General features: G+C 40.4%; 1 protein-coding gene across 1 annotated transcript in view; it reads right to left on the bottom strand.

Moving 5' to 3' along the window:
- Positions 1-17,941, bottom strand: part of LOC139452400 (uncharacterized) — a 35,533-nt gene extending 17,592 nt beyond the window's left edge. Inside the window, exon 1 of the mRNA XM_071233869.1 lies at positions 16,675-17,941. Coding sequence (XP_071089970.1) covers positions 16,675-17,560 — 886 coding nt within the window. The 5' untranslated portion in view covers positions 17,561-17,941. The remainder of the gene's footprint in view (positions 1-16,674) is intronic.
- Between the last annotated feature and the right edge of the window lie 2,925 nt (positions 17,942-20,866).

Here is a 20,866-nt window from a genome sequence, read left to right as displayed (position 1 = left end):
TTGTGCTAACAGCATATAAGGGATTACTCTTAAGCCAAACACTGTCTAGAGAATTCATCTTCTTGTATTGCGTATTAAGTATTTGGCAGATACACTGTTGGGAGCCCATTTGTATACGTACATCAAACACTATTTAGGCATATTTGATCGAGTAATAAGTTCAGATAGTAAGTGTAGGTGGAGTGGTATGATTAAATATGATGTCTCGGAATTCTAAAGAATGTCTGTAATCGGCTACCGGGGATAAACGAGGTGAGGTGAGATGGGGTTTAACGTCGCGTCCAAGATTATTGCACTTATATAGCGACGTGCATGCACATGTGTGTGTGTGTGTGGCTGCTTGTACTAGTCCGGACTGATGCCGATTTATAGTGCTAGCTCACTGAGATACCATGCAGTTTAACATGAATACCCCACTCAGACACAGTATACGGACTCCGAGCCGACCAGTCCTTGTTTTAGCCCCTTAATGCCGAGCGCCAGACAAGGTAACAACACGTACCATCTTTTAACGTCTTTTGGTATGACGCGGCTGGGGATCGAGCCCCGGACCTTCCACTCTCCGGGCGGACGGTCTACCATTAGACCACGGAGGCGGTCAGGGAATAAACGAGGGATATGGACTTGCTTACGTTTCCTCAAATATCATAATTTCAGTTAATGTGGATACGTATTTCTATAGCGTTTTTTACTATTTTACTATTTCTATTACCAAGATTATTATCCATATATAAAAAGCACCTTACGAACTCTCGATTAAAAATGACAGTTTGAATATAAATGTATTATATCAGGGTTTTTAATACAACATGTTATTCTCAATTCAGATACAACGGTTTGTACACGTGTGTTTTCAACCATGTACTATCCCGTACAGTCACGTGACTACTGCTGTTGGTTTCATTTGAATACCATTCAGCGTCGACTTCGTTTGACAATCACTAAGGTTCACAACGAGTGCATTTTTTAGCATAAAATGTGAAAAGTAAACATTAGGATCTATTTACGACAGTCCAGGAATTCATAAGAATAAATTTCTAAATATATATTTGAAAAAGAGTTCAGGAGACATTTGTAAACGCATCACTTTAATTACGTGACGTGAAAATTCTATTTACACAAATGTGGCTTGTATTTTTAACACCAGATGGAAGGTATGATATTTCAAGTATGAGTAAACCTCGGTGTTTGTACAGAACATACAGGTTTGTTAATATGAAAATAAGAGCTTTTTAAAGCGAAATTATCGAGGACGTGGGGACTGGGTTATGTGGGACATCAGTAGTGTATCGGGTTGACAAGACTTTGCTATTCCACAGCCGCATCACCAGTAACACAAGTACAACAAATGGAGGTCAGGATTCGAACTGGGAATCTGACGAGTGAGCGAGTATAGTTTTACGCACTATTGCAGTATTATCAAGGCGGGGGACACCAGGAATTGGCTTTATATATTGTACCCATGTGGAGAATCGAACCCGGCCTTCGGCGTGACAAGCGAACGCCTTAACCACTGGGCTACCACAATCTGGCGAGCAGACACACATACCGGAGAACATACCATACCTTGTGTCACTAGCGTCTTATATCCTGACAAACTGATTAATTATTCAGAAATTACACTGGCTGACGGCTACTGTGTCAGATTGTATAGAAATGCAATTTAGATAATGATAATGATAATAATAACTTCTGTTTCTATGTGTGTAAGGCTACCCTTTAGTGGAACTACTTATGACGGGGGACCCGTGAAGATCCGGGGTAGAATAGGTCTTCAGCAACCCATGCTTGCGTTAAAGGCGACTATGCTCGTCGAAAAGGCGACTAACGGGATCGGGTGGTCAGACTCGCTGATTTGGTTGATGCATGTCATTGATCCCAATTGCGTGGATCGATGATCATGATATCAATCACTGGATTGTCTGGTCCAGACTCGATTATTTAAGTGCAGCGTAAAACAACAAACCAACCAACCAACCAACCAACCAACCAACCAGCCAACCAAACTTCTGCAGGGGATAATGACAAGAGAAGAAAAGGGCATCTTGTACATTTTGATGCATTTTGAGTTTTTAAGCTGACATTGAGACGTGTGTTTTTATCCGAAGGAAAAATGTTTTCATTCATTTCTGTAGTGTAGCGTTTAACTTGGGGGAAAGGGGACATGTAGCTGGTCTAACCTAGTCGCCGCAATCCCCAATCCATTTGAGTCCCCTATCACATTACAGCACTGTGGACTGACGGTACCCTGAACGAGGCGTTTAATGCTTTCAAATGTATATCATTATCAATATCTTACAGGCCATCCATTCCAGGCTATCAGATATATTGTAAGACTTGTGTATTTATTTCTTTTCCTCGGTTTGATCGATGTATAGTTCTCAAATACTCTACTATCACATACCATGAATTGTTTATGGGTCAGGCGAGTGAAAGTAGATCCAAATCACCTAAAGGTTAAACTGTTTATCTCGAATTTAACGTCTTTTTTATGATTTAGTTGCCAATTGTGACCTTACCACAGCTGTTGGTGCCATGAGACGTATCCTTATTACCTCAATTTGGAGGTGTTTGGAGGGCGTGACCAAGCGATAAACATATTTAAAACGATTACTAAATCAATCAAATGGTAATGGAGACAGCAGCTTATATATCATTTTCCTAGTAAAAAAATGTCTTTTGATTGAGGTCTTAAGATATGGCCACAGGAGTTTTTTTATGAAACCTTCTGGCTATATTTTCACAAGGAAAATAATACGCGCACATTGCTTTCACGGCTAAGCTTATTTCCATACCGTGGTCCATTATCATATTATCATATTATCATATTCAGAAGGATGTTTTCGAGTCCCAAAAGCTCACTAGGCCTGACACTATGACTGAGTGTTGTTTTACGCCAGAATTCAGCATCATTCAAGCATGAAGAACCTACTAATTGAATTTGTTTGTTTGTTTGTTTGTTTGTTTGTTTGTTTGTTTGTTTGTTTTAACACCTCACTCAGCAATATTCCAGCTATATGACGGCGGTTTGTAAATAATCGATTCTAGACCAGACAATCTAGTGATTGACATCATGAGCATCGATCCACGATACGATGACATGCATCAACCAAGTCAGCGAGCCTGACCACCCGATCCCGTTAGTCGCCTCTTACGACAAGCATAGTCGCCTTTTACGGCAAGTATGGGTTTGCTGAAGACCCGCCACCCGGTTGAAGAGACAATTTTCCCGATGGGCTGCATTAATTGTGCTGAAGATGAGCCTTACGTTAACTTAACTGTCCGATGTATTCATACACACGTTTTAACTGAATATGGTGTCTTATCGTTGTGACCCGTGAAGATCCGGGGCTCGCTGACTTGGTTGGAGCATGTCATCGTATGCCAATTGCGTAGATCGATGATGTCAATCACTAGATTGTCTGGTCCAGACTCGATTATTTACTTAATATTAAATATTGGGGTACAGTGTCTGGGCCTTTACTAAATATAAAGGACGGTGGGTACAGTGTCTGAACCTGTACTCAACATATAGAGGAGAGCGGGTACTGTGTCTGGATCTGTACTAAACATAGAGGACATAGTCTGGACCTGTACTAAACATAGAGGACAGTGGGTACAGTATAAAAAACAAAAGAAAAAAACTTTAAGGTCCAACGAGGACATAAACAAATACCTCCAAAGCCTTTATTGTTTCGTCACTCGAACATTACGATTTATACATAGTGTCTCGCAGTTCCATGGGGAAGGCTTGTGTACTCTAATCTGTGTTTTAACTGTACACATTATGTAAATAAGGTGAGTAAAATATGCCGCCTTGGAACGGCGACCGTGGCGTCACGACATGTGCTTGAAAGAAGGACACCTACAACGGTGTTTCCATGTAAGTACATACATGTATGTATGGACTACCGCACGTACAGAACTTGGTATGTATGTATTAACATTTCTTTAATCTGTCATTGAAATATACCTAGGACCTGGTGTGCCATCTACATTGGAACTATAATACCGTATGAGAGGGCACCTCTGTTGAGTACAGCTAGGTTAACTGCTATTATCTGTCAACATGTTATCTAGATCATCCCTCCCGCTAGTGGGACGTTGTGTGTGGTCACACGGCTTGTTGGGGCTGTGCCCTTTACTTTTAATTGTCGATCACAAATGAACCCATTCAGATATGTCATGAAATGACAAATCGTTTGCAATTTTTATATTTGTTACATAATGTGTTGGTATACAAACAGCTTATTATTTCTTTTTTTCAAACAATAAGCGATCTTAAAATAAGAATTAAATGACTAGACTTCCACATTATTAATGTTGCTTTGTGACGTGTTCAGGCTCACCTTAGGAAGTGTTTTGTTTGTTTGCTGTTTAACGCCGCACTCAGCAATATTCCAGCTATGTGACGGCGGTCCGTAAATAATCGAGTCTGGACCAGACAATCCAGTGATTGACATCACGAGCATCGATCCACGCAATTGGGATCGATGACATGCTCAACCACCCGATCCCGTTAGTCGCCTCTTACCAATAGGTAGTGGTTCATGTCGAAGACCCTGGTTCGATTTCAACATATACTGACGGGCAAAAGAAAGTACACACCCAAGTTTGATCGTGGCGAAATACAAGTAGTTATTTGATGTTGATGTTTTTGATGTGTGTTTTTTACTTTAAGTTTGCAGTGTTTCGGTGACTGCTTTCAGCCTAGTGTTTGTTTGTTTGTTTGTTTGTTTGTTTGTTTGTTTGTTTGTTTGTTTTTTAAGGCCGCATTCGACAATATTCCAGCTATATGACGGCGGTCTGTTAATAATCGAGTCTGGACCAGACAATCCAGTGATTGACATCATGAGCATCGATGCACGCAGTTGGAATACGATGACAGGCATCAACCAAGTCAGCGAGCCTGACCACCCGATCCCGTTAGCTGCCTCTTACGACAAGCACAGTCACATTTTACGGCAAAATGTTATTGCTGAAGACGGTTTTATAACGTTTGTAATATTTTTATATATTATCGTTTGCCCGGCGGTTTAAGTAACATTGTGATATGGCCAGAATATCGATAGATGGCTCACTCACTCACTCACTGCGGGACACTTGGTATTTAACTGTAAACCACCGACAGGGTCACTGACCCGCGTCCGGCAACAGTTGCGAGTTATGTCCGGCCGACATTGACCAATACATTACTTTCAGAGGTCATACGTGAACACATTTATGAAGTCATTCTTTGTGAGACGCTACAATAGCGTGACGCCCGAAATACCAATACTGACCTGTATTTTTATTTGTTATGGTTGTAAAGACACGGAATATTGACGTCGTACCCACACTAATAAAGAAGATTGAACAGTCACAGAGAGTGTGGCCGGAGAGCTGAAACTCGGTGGTTCAATGCCCTTGATTGTCTTTTCTGTTCCCCTGCCTGGCGCTCAGAATTAAAGTGATAACACAAGGACTGGTTGGCTCGGAGTGGGGTACCACGTTAAAACGGTGGCAAGTCAGCTCGGTAGGTTTACTTTATAGTATCGGCATATGTCAGGATTGGTACAAGTAGCCACACGCACGCACGCACGCACGCACGCACGCACACTTTAATACAAAATACCAAACTCGTTACCACAGTTAGGCTCAGAACGTTTCAGCCACCGCTCGTACGTGCAAGAATCTTGAACGCGACGTTATATCCCATTTCACCTCATCTCACCTTGAAATGTTTAACAGGTTAAAAGATATACAACCGGTACAGTCAATGTTAAGTTAAACGTTCAAGGTCATAGTTGAAATGGAAATGATAGAGTTTCAATGGGCTTATTTTTATTCACATTTTTGCAATCCAGGCAAATTAATATATCTTTGTCCTATAACTGTGCTTGCAATGCCCGTTTATCGTTCGAGATGTTCACATAGTGCAAACATTTTTTTCATACTTCATTTCCCATGTGAAATAGAACTACAATTTAAAATATTCCTACAATTTGGCATATTTAAATCAACATTGCATCCACAAAGACAATGCTTATACAGGGACTTTGGAAGCTGTTAGCTGTTTGCAGATAAAATATATATTTATATGCAAATTATCAGTCATTACAAAATATACTTACATAAGAATGCTTCATGACCGCACGCCCAACCAGTAACATTCTTGCAATACACGAAGTAAGGGATTATCTCTGTGCGCAGTGTCAGTAAACTTTTAATCTCCGAATTTCAGACAAAAATATTTAGAAAAACTGGTTCTAAATAAATGTGTATACTCCTCCTTTATTTCTCGGTCCGTGATAAACATAGACCCAGTAGACTAAATAGAGAATGACAAACTGGGTCAACGTTTCTATGCCAGCAATATCACAAGCACCTTGCGTATCTAAACTATCCCCTCTAATGAGGCAACGTAATGATACAACTCAGCTTAAAATGCAAGCCCTGAACACGAGAACATACGGCATCCTTAGCAATATACGCATCCCGTCGCAACATAAAACTGCCACTTATAAAATGTAACAAGATCTTCAGGAACGATAACTCTGACACCAGACATCGGAATTCCTCGGGTTACGTCGTAATTTGCCAACTTCCGGTATTGCTTTCACGATCTAAAAGTAATCATACCACTCTCGTGGCTACGTGGCCGGAATTTTAAATCACAAAACATGCTAGTATTCCCATATGTTTATACAACTAAACACTCACGATGCAACACCTAGCAACGAATGAAATGTAGACAACTTCCAGCGGTAGTCAACCGCGCCATGTTTAATTTTGTCATAAACATGTGTGAGAAAGTTTAAAAATACGACATGGAATCTATATATGATTTGAACAATAATGATAGTAACTCTCCGCCACGATGGAAGCTTGATTTCACCAGGGAGTCTGTACAGTCTTAAGGACTGGGCCCTGTCCCACAAAGCGATCGTAGCACTAAGATGATCGTAACTCCCATACTTTAACATAGACTTACGACACTCATAGAGCTAAGATCGCTTTGTGGAACGGGGCCCTGGTCATTTATTACAGGTGTGCAGGCTGGGGTTTGCTATGTAATTGGTCTTAAGAATGTATCGTATTTTGCCGACACCCCCAACCTGTTTTATGTAACATAACATTTTTTCATGCTCCTCCCCTTCCATCAAAAATATATAATTAATGAACAGTTTTTCATTACCCGTACCCTATGATACATTACCAATCCGAAAATCATTTTCAAATTCATGATTTTTTTATTTGAAAGTTATTTTATAGTTTTTAAAGAGATGTCCTTATTTTCGACTGTAGCAAGTCTAGGAGTATGGGAAAATCACCCTTGGGAACGAGCCTTTGATCTGAAATCATGCTTTGAAATACGCATAACCGGGGGGCCTATCTAAGGTGAGTAACATAATACATCATGTCACACTACCAATTCACAACACATAACATAAAGGATAAAAATATACATGTACAATACCCTAGTCAGTGAGTGCCACTGTTCAGTTTCACACAATCTCAATATAGGTCCGGTTTTGTACGGGCGGAGGAAGGTGTCGAATATCCGCGTAAAACATCTTATTTGAAGGAGATTGCAGTTTGTTTGGTTTTTTTTACCAGCCTATTCGACTTACAATGTGATATACATCGACTTTTCCTTGCTTCACGAGTATGTATTTACAGACAAGACATATCCTGTATCGATTGCATCGGGAGTTGGGGTGCGTCACGATTTGAAATTACGAATGCGTATCACAAAACGTTGGGAAAATACCGATACATTGCGTTCTTTTTAAATCACACATATTTTCATCTTGTGACAAGTCGAATTGAAATTATGAACTTCACAAATTAGCAACTGATCCCTGCGATGAAAAAGGCGAAACTAATCGCGACCAGCTTCCTGTATATAATGTGCCATTACGCATGCGCTGTGACCACAACAACTACCAACAAAATGGTGGACAACGAAGTTGTCAAAGATGAAGCAACGTCCCCCTTCATGTCCCCCTTTATGTAGGAACTGGATGACTAAACCGATAAGTGCATACTTCTGAACTGCGTCCTTCTTTATTCATCATCACAAAGGCATTTGTATTTCTCGATCAGGGAGTGAGTGAATTTGGTATAACGCCGCTTTTAACAGTATTCCAGTTATATCAGTCAGATGTGGGAGGAAAGCCCGAAGTGATGCAGGTCTCAGACGTTTACCACTTCCGTGAAACCCACGAGCACAGGCATGGTGCTGACAAACCTAGAAACATAATTAGACGAATTGTGATTTGAACCAACGATCATAGGTTTCTGGCGTACCCACGGGACGTAACTCTACACAGCAAATTGCAGCGCCTCGGGAGTCACACATACATGTAATTACAATTGGTAGGGAAGTTTGTTTTCAGTTTAACGGGGTCGAACCTACTGTTTTATTGGCTTTATAAAACATAAATATTCAACGAATACCTGAGAAAACCCATAAATATCCCATAGGCTATAAAACAAAGGGTGGCCACCCATGCGACATTGAAAGGAATATCCACTCAAATCCTGTGGAAATTACCCTACAAATAACCTGACAAAATGTGAGGAGATATGTTCACAAAATATGAAGAGATATGTACACAAAATATGACGAGATATGTACACAAAATATGACGAGATATGTACACAAAATGTGTCGTGATATGTACACAAAATGTGACGAGATATGTACACAGATTGTGACGAGATATGTATACAAAATGTGACACTATATATAAAATATATGTATATAAGATATGTGATGAGATACGTATAGCAAAAACACGTTTTGGTTAAGGAGATTAGCCTACACAGTGAAACCATTGTCTGTAGGTTTAATAAAAAGTAAGACGTACAAATATCTCGTCAGCAGAAGATGCAGAGAGCGACCTTGGCTGCTGCGGCAACGAAGACGACAGTGAAATGTGTAGGGGGTTAAAATGACGCTAAATAGAACCTGTTTACACGCGAGACGACAATAACATGATTCATAGCCTTGTATCTCATCAAAATAGCTTCATGTTTTTCAATGACAAAATAAGTCGTATTCATGCGTTTTAAAGTAGAGCAGGTCGTAGGTTGGAACGCCTGACGGAGCGGGTCAAATTGTCTTTTTAGTGGGGATGCGTCGTGTGGTTGGGAGGTCTCGTGGGAAAGAATGAGAATATTTTTAGGTGTCCAGATTGATGTCAACATTAAAGGGTTTGCTTATGCCTCTGAACATTGAATGGATGATGTGGTATTTCGTAATTAGTTTGCTCGTATATGATATTCTGCTCCCCGAAGGATGAATAGGAAATCCCTTTCGTTTCATCACACAGTCCGCTTGTACTTAGTGAAGTAATTTTGGGGGTTTTTTTGTTTCACGCCGCACTCAGCAATATTCCAGCTCCCGTTAGTCGCCTCTTACGACAAGCATAGTCGCCTTTAATGGCAAGCATGGGTTGGTGAAGACCTGTTCTATCCCGGATCTTCACGGGTCCTTAGTGCAGTACGTAAGAGGCCAAGGCCAAAGATGAGCTGCATGTTTGTGTAACATAAATCACCATTGCCTAGTTAGTTCTGAGTTGTTAGCGTACAAATACGCATGAAAAATTTCAAAACCCCAATAGTATATATAATAACACAGTGTACTTACCGTATGTATACGGGTTGGCATGGAAACAATGACGGGTAGGCATGGTAACAACGACGGGTAGGCATGGTAACAACGATGGGTAGGCATTGTAACAACGACGGGTAGGCTTGGAAACAACGACGGGTAGGCATGGTAAAAACGACGGGTAGGTTTTGAAACAACGACGGCTAGGCATGGAAACAACGGATATGTTTAGGTACAGGGACGGGTAGGCATGGAAACAACGACGGGTAGGCATGGATACAACGACGGGTAGGCATGGTAAAAACGACATGTAGGCATGGAAACAACTACGGGTAGGCATGGAAACAACGGGTATGTTCAGATACAGTGACGGGTATGGATGAATTCAACGGCGGGTATAAATAGATACAACAGCGGGTAGACATGAAAACAACGACGGGTAGGCATGTGGACAACGACGGGTATACATGGATAAAACGACGGAATTGCATGGAAAAAACGACGGTTATTCATAGACATTATACACAATTGATATCCAAGGATTAAACTATACATTGCTTCCCATGAATATAAAGACGGATGTCCATTGATTAAACGGCGGGTTTGCGTGAATACAACGACGGCTATGTAATGCTACTGCGACAGGGACGCATGGATAAAGCGTCGGGTACGGGGAATGCAAAGGGGACCAAGAGTATTTCCTACCTTAAATGATCTTAAGAAATATCCCTATCACTAAGATTTGCCACAAAAGTGCTTGAGAGTTTTATTGACTCAGTCGTCTAACTATACGGTGATCTAGACCTTGACTTACCATGGGTAATACACGCATGACAATCGCTCTCGCCCGTTCCGATAACACCCGGTGTCAGTAATGTATAAACAATGATCAGCGAGAGTTTGTAATACAGTCAAGTCTCGTTAATCTGATACTTGTTAATCCGACAATTGGCTTTATCCGACACTGAGAGAGAGAGAGAGAGAGAAATGTTCACAAAAGTGTCACAAGCACAAGCCGTCATGGTAAAAACATTTGACAGAATATGTGTTCAAAACAAAAGCTTGACGTACATCCAGCCTTATTATTAGGCTTATGAGACACATTAAAATTCAAGTATATCCATTGTGAAATAATAATAATAATAATAATAATAAATAATAATTTAAAAAATAAATGAATAAATAAAAAATAAATAAATAAACAAAAATATATATATAATCATAAATAAATTAATATAGTAAATATTATATATATACAATACTAATAAAAATGAAAATGTTGTTTTACTTTTTTTTAAATCACAATAATAATTATATATTTATCCGATACTAATGATGGGAACCGATTAAATCAGTGCTATTTAGACCCGTTAATCAGATAGTCTCGCACTCCCGACTCTGACACACTCCGTATGTCTTTTCCACTGTGTTTGAACCACATTCTTTCCGTGTGGCAGAGATACGACTACCCCCAGGGCAAAACGTGATGACTTACACATGCATATAACTGGTAATATAAAGAACATGAACAGCACCCGAGTGTAATATATTCATGAAACAAAACTGGCGGTTTTACAGCCAAAAGGCTGTCTGTCGTTTGGACATAACTTCGCTGGTAATTGACGGTAACTGTCTATCTTGTGTCGGTGTTATTAAACACACCCATAAGATATTGTCGTTCAACTACATAATGTGTTGAATTAATTGTTTTTCACACTCTAAACATTCAAATAAACTTCATATTGCCCTACAATAGATTCAAGATTAATTCATTGTGTTATAAGGGGAAAGCTTGGGAAATGAATTAATTGGTCTTGTTAACCCCGTCCATGGCTGTACCTGCATGAATGTAACTGGATATATGAAATCTATAATAGGTTTATTTAAATCTCTGTAGTTTTGCGTAAATGGGGCTGAAAGGACTATTATTTTGTGCAATCACAACCCTTCTGAAATAAAATACATTAAACTTTACAAATGATGATAAACTTTCCGTAAAAATATCGTACACAATCATAGTCAGATATTTGACGATTTGACCTTTCAAGAGGTTACAGTTCATGGCGAAGACGTGTTTGCTGATTGTGAAGTAGCCGCAGCATCAACGAAGACAACAAACATGGCTGTTAGGATTTAAAAAGGTGATGAGCGCTTGTGTTGGTATTTGGGGCTTAGCACCTTTATGTTAGAGATATATCTACGTGTTTTAAATTGCAAGTTAACTCTGTATCGGTGTATAAAGCCTAGTTGAACTTCATCGGGATGTCCGGCATCTGTGCCGTCTAGTGTTTGGGGGGGGGGGGGGGGGGGGGGGGGGGGTGAAGAGAGATAGGTTGTTGTAGTGTGTGTGTTGGGGGGGGGGGGGGGGGGGGGGTAGCAGATTAGCTGATTTCATTGAGGTGTTTTAGGTGTTTTGGTGACGGCCCCCAACAACATGAAAAAACGTTATCTACACTACACACGTAAGTTCAAGATATACTCATTAAGTGATGGATTAGAACACTGGCAAGACAGTGAGTTACGTGTTTCTTTTATTTTCAGGAACAAAGATGATTTTCGCATCTATGTTAACGTAATGTAATTAAATGAGAGAGAATGATTCTTAATTATTCCTTCAGAATTCCATTTCAGTCCGAAGATTACAATTAAGCGCATTATAACAGGTTTCCAGCGTATTAACTCAATATGATTTCCATTCTTTTTCAATCCGTGAAGATCCGGGATAGAATAGGTGTTCAGCAACCCATGCTTGTCGTAAGAGGCGACTATGCTTGTCGTAAGAGGCGACTAACGGGATCGGGTGGTCAGGCTCGCGGACTTGGTTGAAGCATGTCATCGATCCCAATTGCGTGGATCGATGCTCATCATATCTATCACTGGATTGTCTGGTCCAGACTCGATTATTTACAGACCGCCGTCATATACATGTAGCTGGAATATTGCTGAGTGCGGCATAAAACAACAAACCAACCAACCATAGTTTTTCACTGGCAAGAATGTTCTTGGGCCTGTGGTTTCATGCTTTGGTATCATGGCAATCATTTTGTTTTTAAATTATTTTCTCACACCGTCCCTTCTCGAGTTTTTGAAAGTTCCATGTACGTCCCGGAACTGTTAGGTTATTGGTAATAATATATGCAAATGTGCGTTTATGATCAGGGATAACGTTCCCATCCACGCTCTAAATAGCTTTCATAAAATTACAGGTTTTCACGAACCCTACTGGCCCAAAATGATGTCGGACATTAATTGAGCTCAGAACCAGACCTCAAAGCCGAGAAAAACACATTTATCATAGGGACATGATTTGGCAGGAAAACGTATTGTATTCCTGTCGATCAAAGAGATGGCCTCTGACATTTGCATGCGCAGATGACGAATTATTGAACATCCTTCCGATCACGTGTACGCCAGTAAGGTTTGACAGATGACAGTTGAGTGCACTATGACATGAATAAGCGTCCATCGCAGTGTCAGCATTGACGGGTCCCCAGTGCTCAATACCGTCACCGGATAATTAGCGTCATTGTAGGCTGTCATGTAGTCTGTCTCACAGCCCCTGAACCATATTATTTTATTTTCCGCCAAGCCCGAAATTAAGCAAGTCTAGATTTTCCAGATCTCCCATCTGCCTTGGGGTTCTTTTCAATTTAAATGGAGATGTTTGTTTTTATCAATATTAGGATTCAACTGTGAAAATACTTTAAGTAAATATGATGTTTCTACTGTGGAAATACTTTACGTTAGTATGATGTTTCTACTGTGGAAATACTTTAAGTAAATATGATGTTTCTATTGTGGAAATCTTTAAGTTAATGTGATGTTTCTACTGTGAAATACTTTAAGTTAATATGATGTTTCTACTGTGGAAATACTTTAAGTAAATATGATGTTTCTACTGTGGAAATACTTTAAGTAAATATGATGTTTCTACTGTGGAAATACTTAAAGTTAATATGAAGTTTCTATTGTGGAAATCTTTAAGTTAATGTGATGTTTCTACTGTGGAAATACTTTAAGTTAATATGATGTTTCTATTGTGGAAATCTTTAAGTTAATATGACGTTTCTACTGTGGAAATACTTTAAGTTAATATGATGTTTCTACTGTGGAAATCTTTAAGTAAATATGATGTTCAGGAATCAATCTCCCTGGGGCCCGTTTCCACTTTAAATAGAGTTGTTTGTTTCCATTAAAATTGTATATTTTAAGAGACTAAACGTAAGTCTAGCCGCCATCAAGTTATCCTGAATTATACACAGGGATTCTGGGTAATATACTAAGGAAATACGTCAGGCTGATGTGAGGAATCTATTGGTCAATACTTTCAATCAAAGAATGCTTCATCACGTCCATGTTATTGTAGTCTAATGGGGAAATACTTCAAGTTAATATTATCATAATCCTGATAAATACATAAAGCCAATGTTATGATTCTACTAGGAAAATATTTCAAGTTAATAAGTATATGGCGTTTCTACTGGGAAAATATTTTAAATTAGTTTAATGTTTCTACTTGGAGTTAATATGGTGTTGCTACTGGAAATCGCTTTTATTGAAAAAATTCTTCAAGTTAATATGTTCCTTCTGAGGAAGTACAAGTTAATCTTGTGTTTTTACTGGGAAGATACTTCGAGTCAATGTTATGTTCTAATAAGAAAATACTTAAAATCAACAATTTTATTTTTCTGTGAAAATCATTTATATTAATAGTCAAGTGGCAAAAACATTCAAATGAGTATACTGTTATACTCGGTTACGTTCCAGTCATTGCTATGATTATATTACACAGGTGAAAATACTTCAAGTCAATATAATAAATCACAAATACTTCACATTGATAGTACGATTCTGCTATAAACCTACTTCAAGACAGAATTTAGTCAATGGTATTGTAATACTCCAGTTACACATTTCAAGCTTATGCTGTGACTCTAAACAAGGAATACATAAAAAATACTGCAGTTCTACTGAGAAATACTGGATGATACTTGGTAATATGCCAAGTCCTGAAAGTCAGGACAGGGAAGTTGGAATACTGCAAGGAAAGGGCACAACTCTACAAGTCCTAGAATTCAGGAAGTACAAATAAGTCAGTTTCATGATCGATATTATTATACATATGATATCATGGATAGTGCTATCGATGCTAAAAACCCGGCCCATAAACTGGGTGTCACGTTTCGATAAATATGCAAATGAGGACACTATGAACTAATTCTAAGCTCCATTCATCGATTCAATGTCTGCTTTTTCAATAAACTTTTGACGAACGCTCCCAATAAGATTAGGAAGAATTTTCCCGATGTCTAAGTGCTAATGTAGACAAACATGGCTGCACATGATTTGGCACTATATTATAAATATGGCGGATCACTCAAACACTATTCATACGCGTTTCAAACACTTGAGAGAAAATACGTTTAAAACACTGGATATTTAAGAATGACATTATATGAGAAAGAGATTATTACCCTCGTGTGTTTCCGTACATAAATGTCAATTAGTTGGAATAATTTATATTCCGCGGACATGATATACGATATTTATACTACGGAAACGCAATCGAGTAATAATAATCTCTATATACAATATAAATCAATATCATGAGTCTTAAGCAAAGATACTTGGTCTTATTCACTGATGTTGTCCTCAAGTACAAATACTTGAAATTCAAGCAGAAATAATTCAAGTCAATATATAGCTCCATGACCCGTGGGGACAAATACTTGAAGTGAAGGGAGTGTGACTTGTCGTGAGAACACAGCAACATATCGTATAGATTGGCAAAGTGTATCATCGTGTGTTCTTGTATTGCTCTGTGAGTATTTAATGAAGGGTGACCATGTGGCTTCTTACATCGGCAGCGGTGCGCCCTCAGTGATCATGGTTTATAGACACGAAGAACAACGTTGTACATTACCTGGGGTATCAATGAAACGCGGAATGGACAAACAGCGAACAAAGATCTGGGATTTATTATATAGGAATGAATTGATGCGGAAATATAATTTGATGTGTTCTGGCGTTTGGCTCTACTTCATATATAAGCATCTCTTTTCGCCTATAAATTATAGCTACCCTTTTGAACATCTATAAAGTACATAGCTTTCTAGATATTTCAGTAGGGCGGAGTGAATGGACGATGGTTTCTCATATAAGGTAGCTGATGCATGCTGTTCACCGAAGTCGACTGTAAACGTATATAGCTGTGTGGGTCTTCACAATAATACGACTGTCAATAAAGACGGAATGAAATAATGTTGTAATTTTCGTATTGAAGATTGTTTTTGTTTCTTTAATACAGACGCGATGTTGGGTATGGACTTAGGTTAAACTTAATGGTTTTGGTTTGATTTGTTCATGTTTGACAAATGTTCACACAAAGTTAGCAGCAGCGTTTGATTAATAGTCGCGGTGGAGTGGTGGTCGTAGGTGGAGTGGTGGTCGTAGCTTTTGGAGACTATGGCGCCTGATCGAACTATTGATTTCAATAGTAAATAGTCCAGTGGCAATACTTCGATGACAAGGTACAACACCATTGGCATGCTATTGATACCAGAATAAAATACTTCCGACTTAACGCCATTGAAATGAAACAACTGATGTGTGACTATGACCTATAATCAGAGCGATAGTAATTGTATTAATCTAACCCCCACACGCATCTCCACCACCATCTCCACCCAACCGTATTCACCCCCAACCCCCCACCCCCTCATCCTCATTTCCACCCAAATCCCCAACCAAATCTCACACACACACACACACACACACACACACACACACACACACACACACACACACACACACACACACACACACACACACACACACACACACACACACACACACACACAAACCACAAAAACCTTGAAAAAAACAACCAACCCCATCCCCACCTGACCCTCGTTTCGACCCAAATCCCCAACCTCATTTGTACCAACCCACCACCCAGACCTCGACCATCCCCACCCCCATCCCGACCCCCACCCGGACCCAAACTCCACGCAACCCCTATCCCCATGCACAAAGGTAACACAGTGGTTTCTATTAAGGACCTGTCCACCTACCTGAGTAGCAGTTAATGAGCTCCCTCTCTCTGATCTTCAGCTCGTGTTTGGTGACGTCATGACGACGTCTCAGCTCCGAGTACCTTGTTTTGCCGTTGAGATTATTGACGGCAGATTCGTTCAGCAGAACTCTGCAAGTAGCCAGATCCTCGCTCACAATATTCTCACTTCTTATAACTCCGAGAAGTCTGTTTTCAAGCGATCCTGCCTTTGCTGTGGATTCATTCAGACTTTTTTCAGACTTACCAAGCCTGTAGGTTCTGTCCTTGAGTTGGTTCTTCAGAATCGATCTCTCACGAGTCAGAGAAGCGATCTTATTGTCGGCGTGTAAGAGACGCTGGTTGATGTTAATAACTTCTAATTGGGCATCATTTAACGTCTTTCGTGTTTCATTCAATCTCAGCTCTGTTTGTAGCAAGGCATGCTCTTTTCTTTTTATCTCCTCCCTTAACTGTTCAAAATTCCGAGTCAGGCCGGACAGAACTCGGTCCCGAGAAGCGGATTTACCCGTTAAGTTCGGGACGGTTTTCCGCGTGTCGTATGGCCGTTTGTCGGTGCCCAACAATTCCTGCACGGAATTCTCCAACTCTTTAATCCTCACTTCGTGTTTTTCTTTTACCTGTTCAAAGTTTTCCTTAATGGAGTCAACTTTTGTCACGACGTCATTTTGCGCTTGAGCGTCGACCCCAAGCAGCTCTTTCATGCTCCGGCCCAGCGGCTGCCCTACCATGCTCTTGCAACTATACCTGTCAATGTTGGAGAGCTGTATGGTGTATGAACACTCTCCACTCTTGAATGAACATCCATCAATCTGAATATCTTTCTGTGAACTGGACACTGCGTCAGACAGCGTCAGCAGAACCAATACACAATACTGACACCGCATGTTGAAACGTCAGCGTTACAACTGCGACATCAACAACAATATCAACGCTCACGAAACCTGTTTGTAGAGCTACATAGAACTCGGTACACCTACCGTGACGTTAAAAGATCCATGAACTTTAAAAAGTGAACAACTTCAACACAACCCATGCGTGACGACCTCAAATAAATCCCTCCGTTTTTCGTGTAACGGTGATCAAATGTACTCCCAACTCCACGAACTTCTTCTAGTGCGATAGTTCCGACTTTCTCTGTCAAAGATGGCCTGTCACTGTGAGGTTGTATGACACAGGGAACGTGTACCACTATGAAAGGCTTGCACAGCCCGTCAGTCAAGTCCCGATACAACATCGGCGCTGAGCAGACAGACAGCCGAGCGCACATTCGCCACAATCAAAAGCATTTACACCTAGACTTGCTGCGGCTCTACGTGGCCTGAGCAAAACGTTACCTTTATAAGGTGAGGCGAGGTGAGGTGAAATGGGGTGTAACGTCGCGTCCACGATTATTGCACTTATATAGCGACGTCCATGCACGTGTGTGTGTGGGTGCTTGTACTTTTCCGGACTGATGCCGATTTATAGTGCTAGCTCACTGAGATACCATGTCGCAGTTTAACATGAATACCCCACTCAGACACAGTATACTGACTCCGAGCCGAACAGTCCTTGTTTTAGCCCCTTAATGCCGAGCTCCAGACAGGGTAACAACAAATACCATCTTTTAGCGTCTTTTGGTATGACGCGGCCGAGGATCGAAACCCGGACCTTTCACTCTCCGGGGGGACGCTCTACCACAAGACCACAGAGGCGGTCACCTCTACATTGTATATTCCCCTGAGGATGAAACACTTAGCATTTATATACCTAGCTGAACCAAAGTTCATTAACGCTGCAATTAGAATGTCACCTATAACACACACTTTACATGTATAAATTCCTTAACCCTTTTATAACAAATCATGCTATTCTGTATCAACATATAACACCTTGACATTTTTGGTCTAACGCAGCATTCAACTATAAATAATCGAGTTTCGGCAGACAAACCAGCGAACAACGTCCTATGCGTCGAATTACGAAAAGCATAGGTTGCTTGTGACCTATTTTGTTCCAGGACCCCCTGCTAATATAAAAAGTCAAATTCGAACAATTGATTTTGTCGTGAGTAAAACGTTATTAACCACAGTCCAGAGATAAGGAGAAACTTTCTTCTTCGTAATAGTCGACAACGGATTACTCGTATCGATAATTTGTTATAGTGAGTATTTTGTTAAATTTCGTTATAACTAATAATTCTTTATAATTGATATTTCGCTTTTACCATTATTTCTTAACGTAGAAGAGGTTGTGATGTCACAGGCGTTTGAGATTGAAGATGATTAATTGGTTGGTTTATTGTTTTACGCCGCACTCAGCAATATTCTAGCTATATGACGGCTGTCTCCAAATAATCGAGTCTGGACCAGACAATCCAGTAATATCATGAGCATCAATCCACGCAATTGGGATCGATGACATGCATCAACCAAGTCAGCGAGCCTGACCACCCGATCCCGTTAGTCGCCTCTTACGACAGGCATAGTCGCCATTTACGGCAAATGATTAAAGCTTAGATCAACGCAATACAATGTGTATGAAGGTATGGTCACCAGCTTCGTTAATATATATTAACATATTGGCGTATTGTGATCTCCCAACTTTTACTATCTGCTTATCGTAGCAGCAATTGTGAGTGAGTGAGTGAAAGTTGTATTACTTCACAGTCAGCTAAACAGCAGATATATCATTGCGACCTGTAAAGAAACCGATTCTGGACAAGATAAACCAGTGGTTGATATCATGAACATCGGGCCATCAAGCCAGCATACGGATGTCCCACAATTAGACTGGATACACAGTGGAGCCACCGTCTCCAGCAATAGGACAGTCATGGTGGTTGTATTGTAGATGCTTTATGTGGTGTTGGTTCCTGTATACGACAGTATCTATGGCTGCTGCTGCTACGACAACAACACTGGTAGCAGCAACTACCTTGGGGGTGTAGGAATTATGCTGGTGATGTCATTAGGGGAGGATTTCACGGCGCTTTTATCAATATTCCTGTAGTGAGAGACAGCAAGAATATGCACTTTACACATTTTACCATGTTGGGAATCGAACCCGGGTGTTTGCGTAACGAACGAACACGTTAACCTCTTGACTAACACACCCTTACTGACGATTCTGATAAGAACTTTAAATGTAGACCTAACTATCATACTTCTAATCAGCATATGTGATAGTATGTGTCATTTAAGGAGCGGCATTTCGGTGTGCAGAGTTGCGTTCCTTAGGTACATCAGAAACCTATGATTGCGGGTTCGAATCCCGGTTCGCCTAGATTATTTTTCTAGTGTGTCATCACCATACCTTCGTGGGTGTGGGTTTCACCAAAGGACTTAACGTCTGACACCTGCATCACTTCGGGCTACCCTCCCACTTCAAGCTGACACGCCGTGATATAACTGGAATACTATTCAAATCGGCATTAAACCAAACTCACTCACTCAGTATGTAAAAATGACCCCTGAAGATCCGGGGTAGAATAGGTCTTCAGCAACCCATGCTTGCCGTGACCCGTGAAGATCCGGGGTAGAACAGGTCTTCAGCAACCCATACTTGCCGTAACAGGGACTATGCTTGTCGTAGGAGGCGACTAACGGGATCGGGTGGTCGGACTCGCTGATTTGGTTGATGCATGTCATCGATCCCTTTTGCGTGGATCGATGCTCATGATGTCAATCACTGGATTGTCTGGTCCAGACTCGATTATTTACAGACCGACGTTATATAGCTGGAATATTGCTGAGTGCGGCGTTAAACAACAAACAAATAACAAATATGTAAAATAATCTTGTTACCTATTATTTGTAGCTTGAACATAGGAAAGCCAAATCAACTGCCACAGTGAACGCTTGTTCATGCCGACCCGTGTCGTGCTGAACTTACCGCATAAACCAGACTCGAGTATTTGTGGCATGTTCATAATGGATTTAATAAACATTTTATGTAATTTCATGTATCGCGTATTTCCACCCCAACGAACAGGAATGTGTAGGTATATTTCGGCTAACGAGGCACATACGCACTGTACGGGTATTAAACCGCCCACACATGAGGTCACAGTGACACGCTGTGATGAGCTGTGGCACGTGTTCATCTTAAAGAAGTACACGTGCATGCCATCTTCTTGAAAGGTAATGCTATTGGCAATGCTATGCAATGTTAATGGATTTAATCTGTCTGTGTTTAGATTTGTCTGATAA

The sequence above is a fragment of the Haliotis cracherodii genome, unplaced genomic scaffold (assembly GCF_022045235.1).
Source record: "Haliotis cracherodii isolate W230 unplaced genomic scaffold, xgHalCrac1.p SCAF_9, whole genome shotgun sequence".
Lineage (NCBI taxonomy): Eukaryota > Metazoa > Mollusca > Gastropoda > Lepetellida > Haliotidae > Haliotis > Haliotis cracherodii.
Note: the sequence above shows the minus strand (reverse complement) of the source record. Positions and strands in the feature narration are given on the sequence as shown.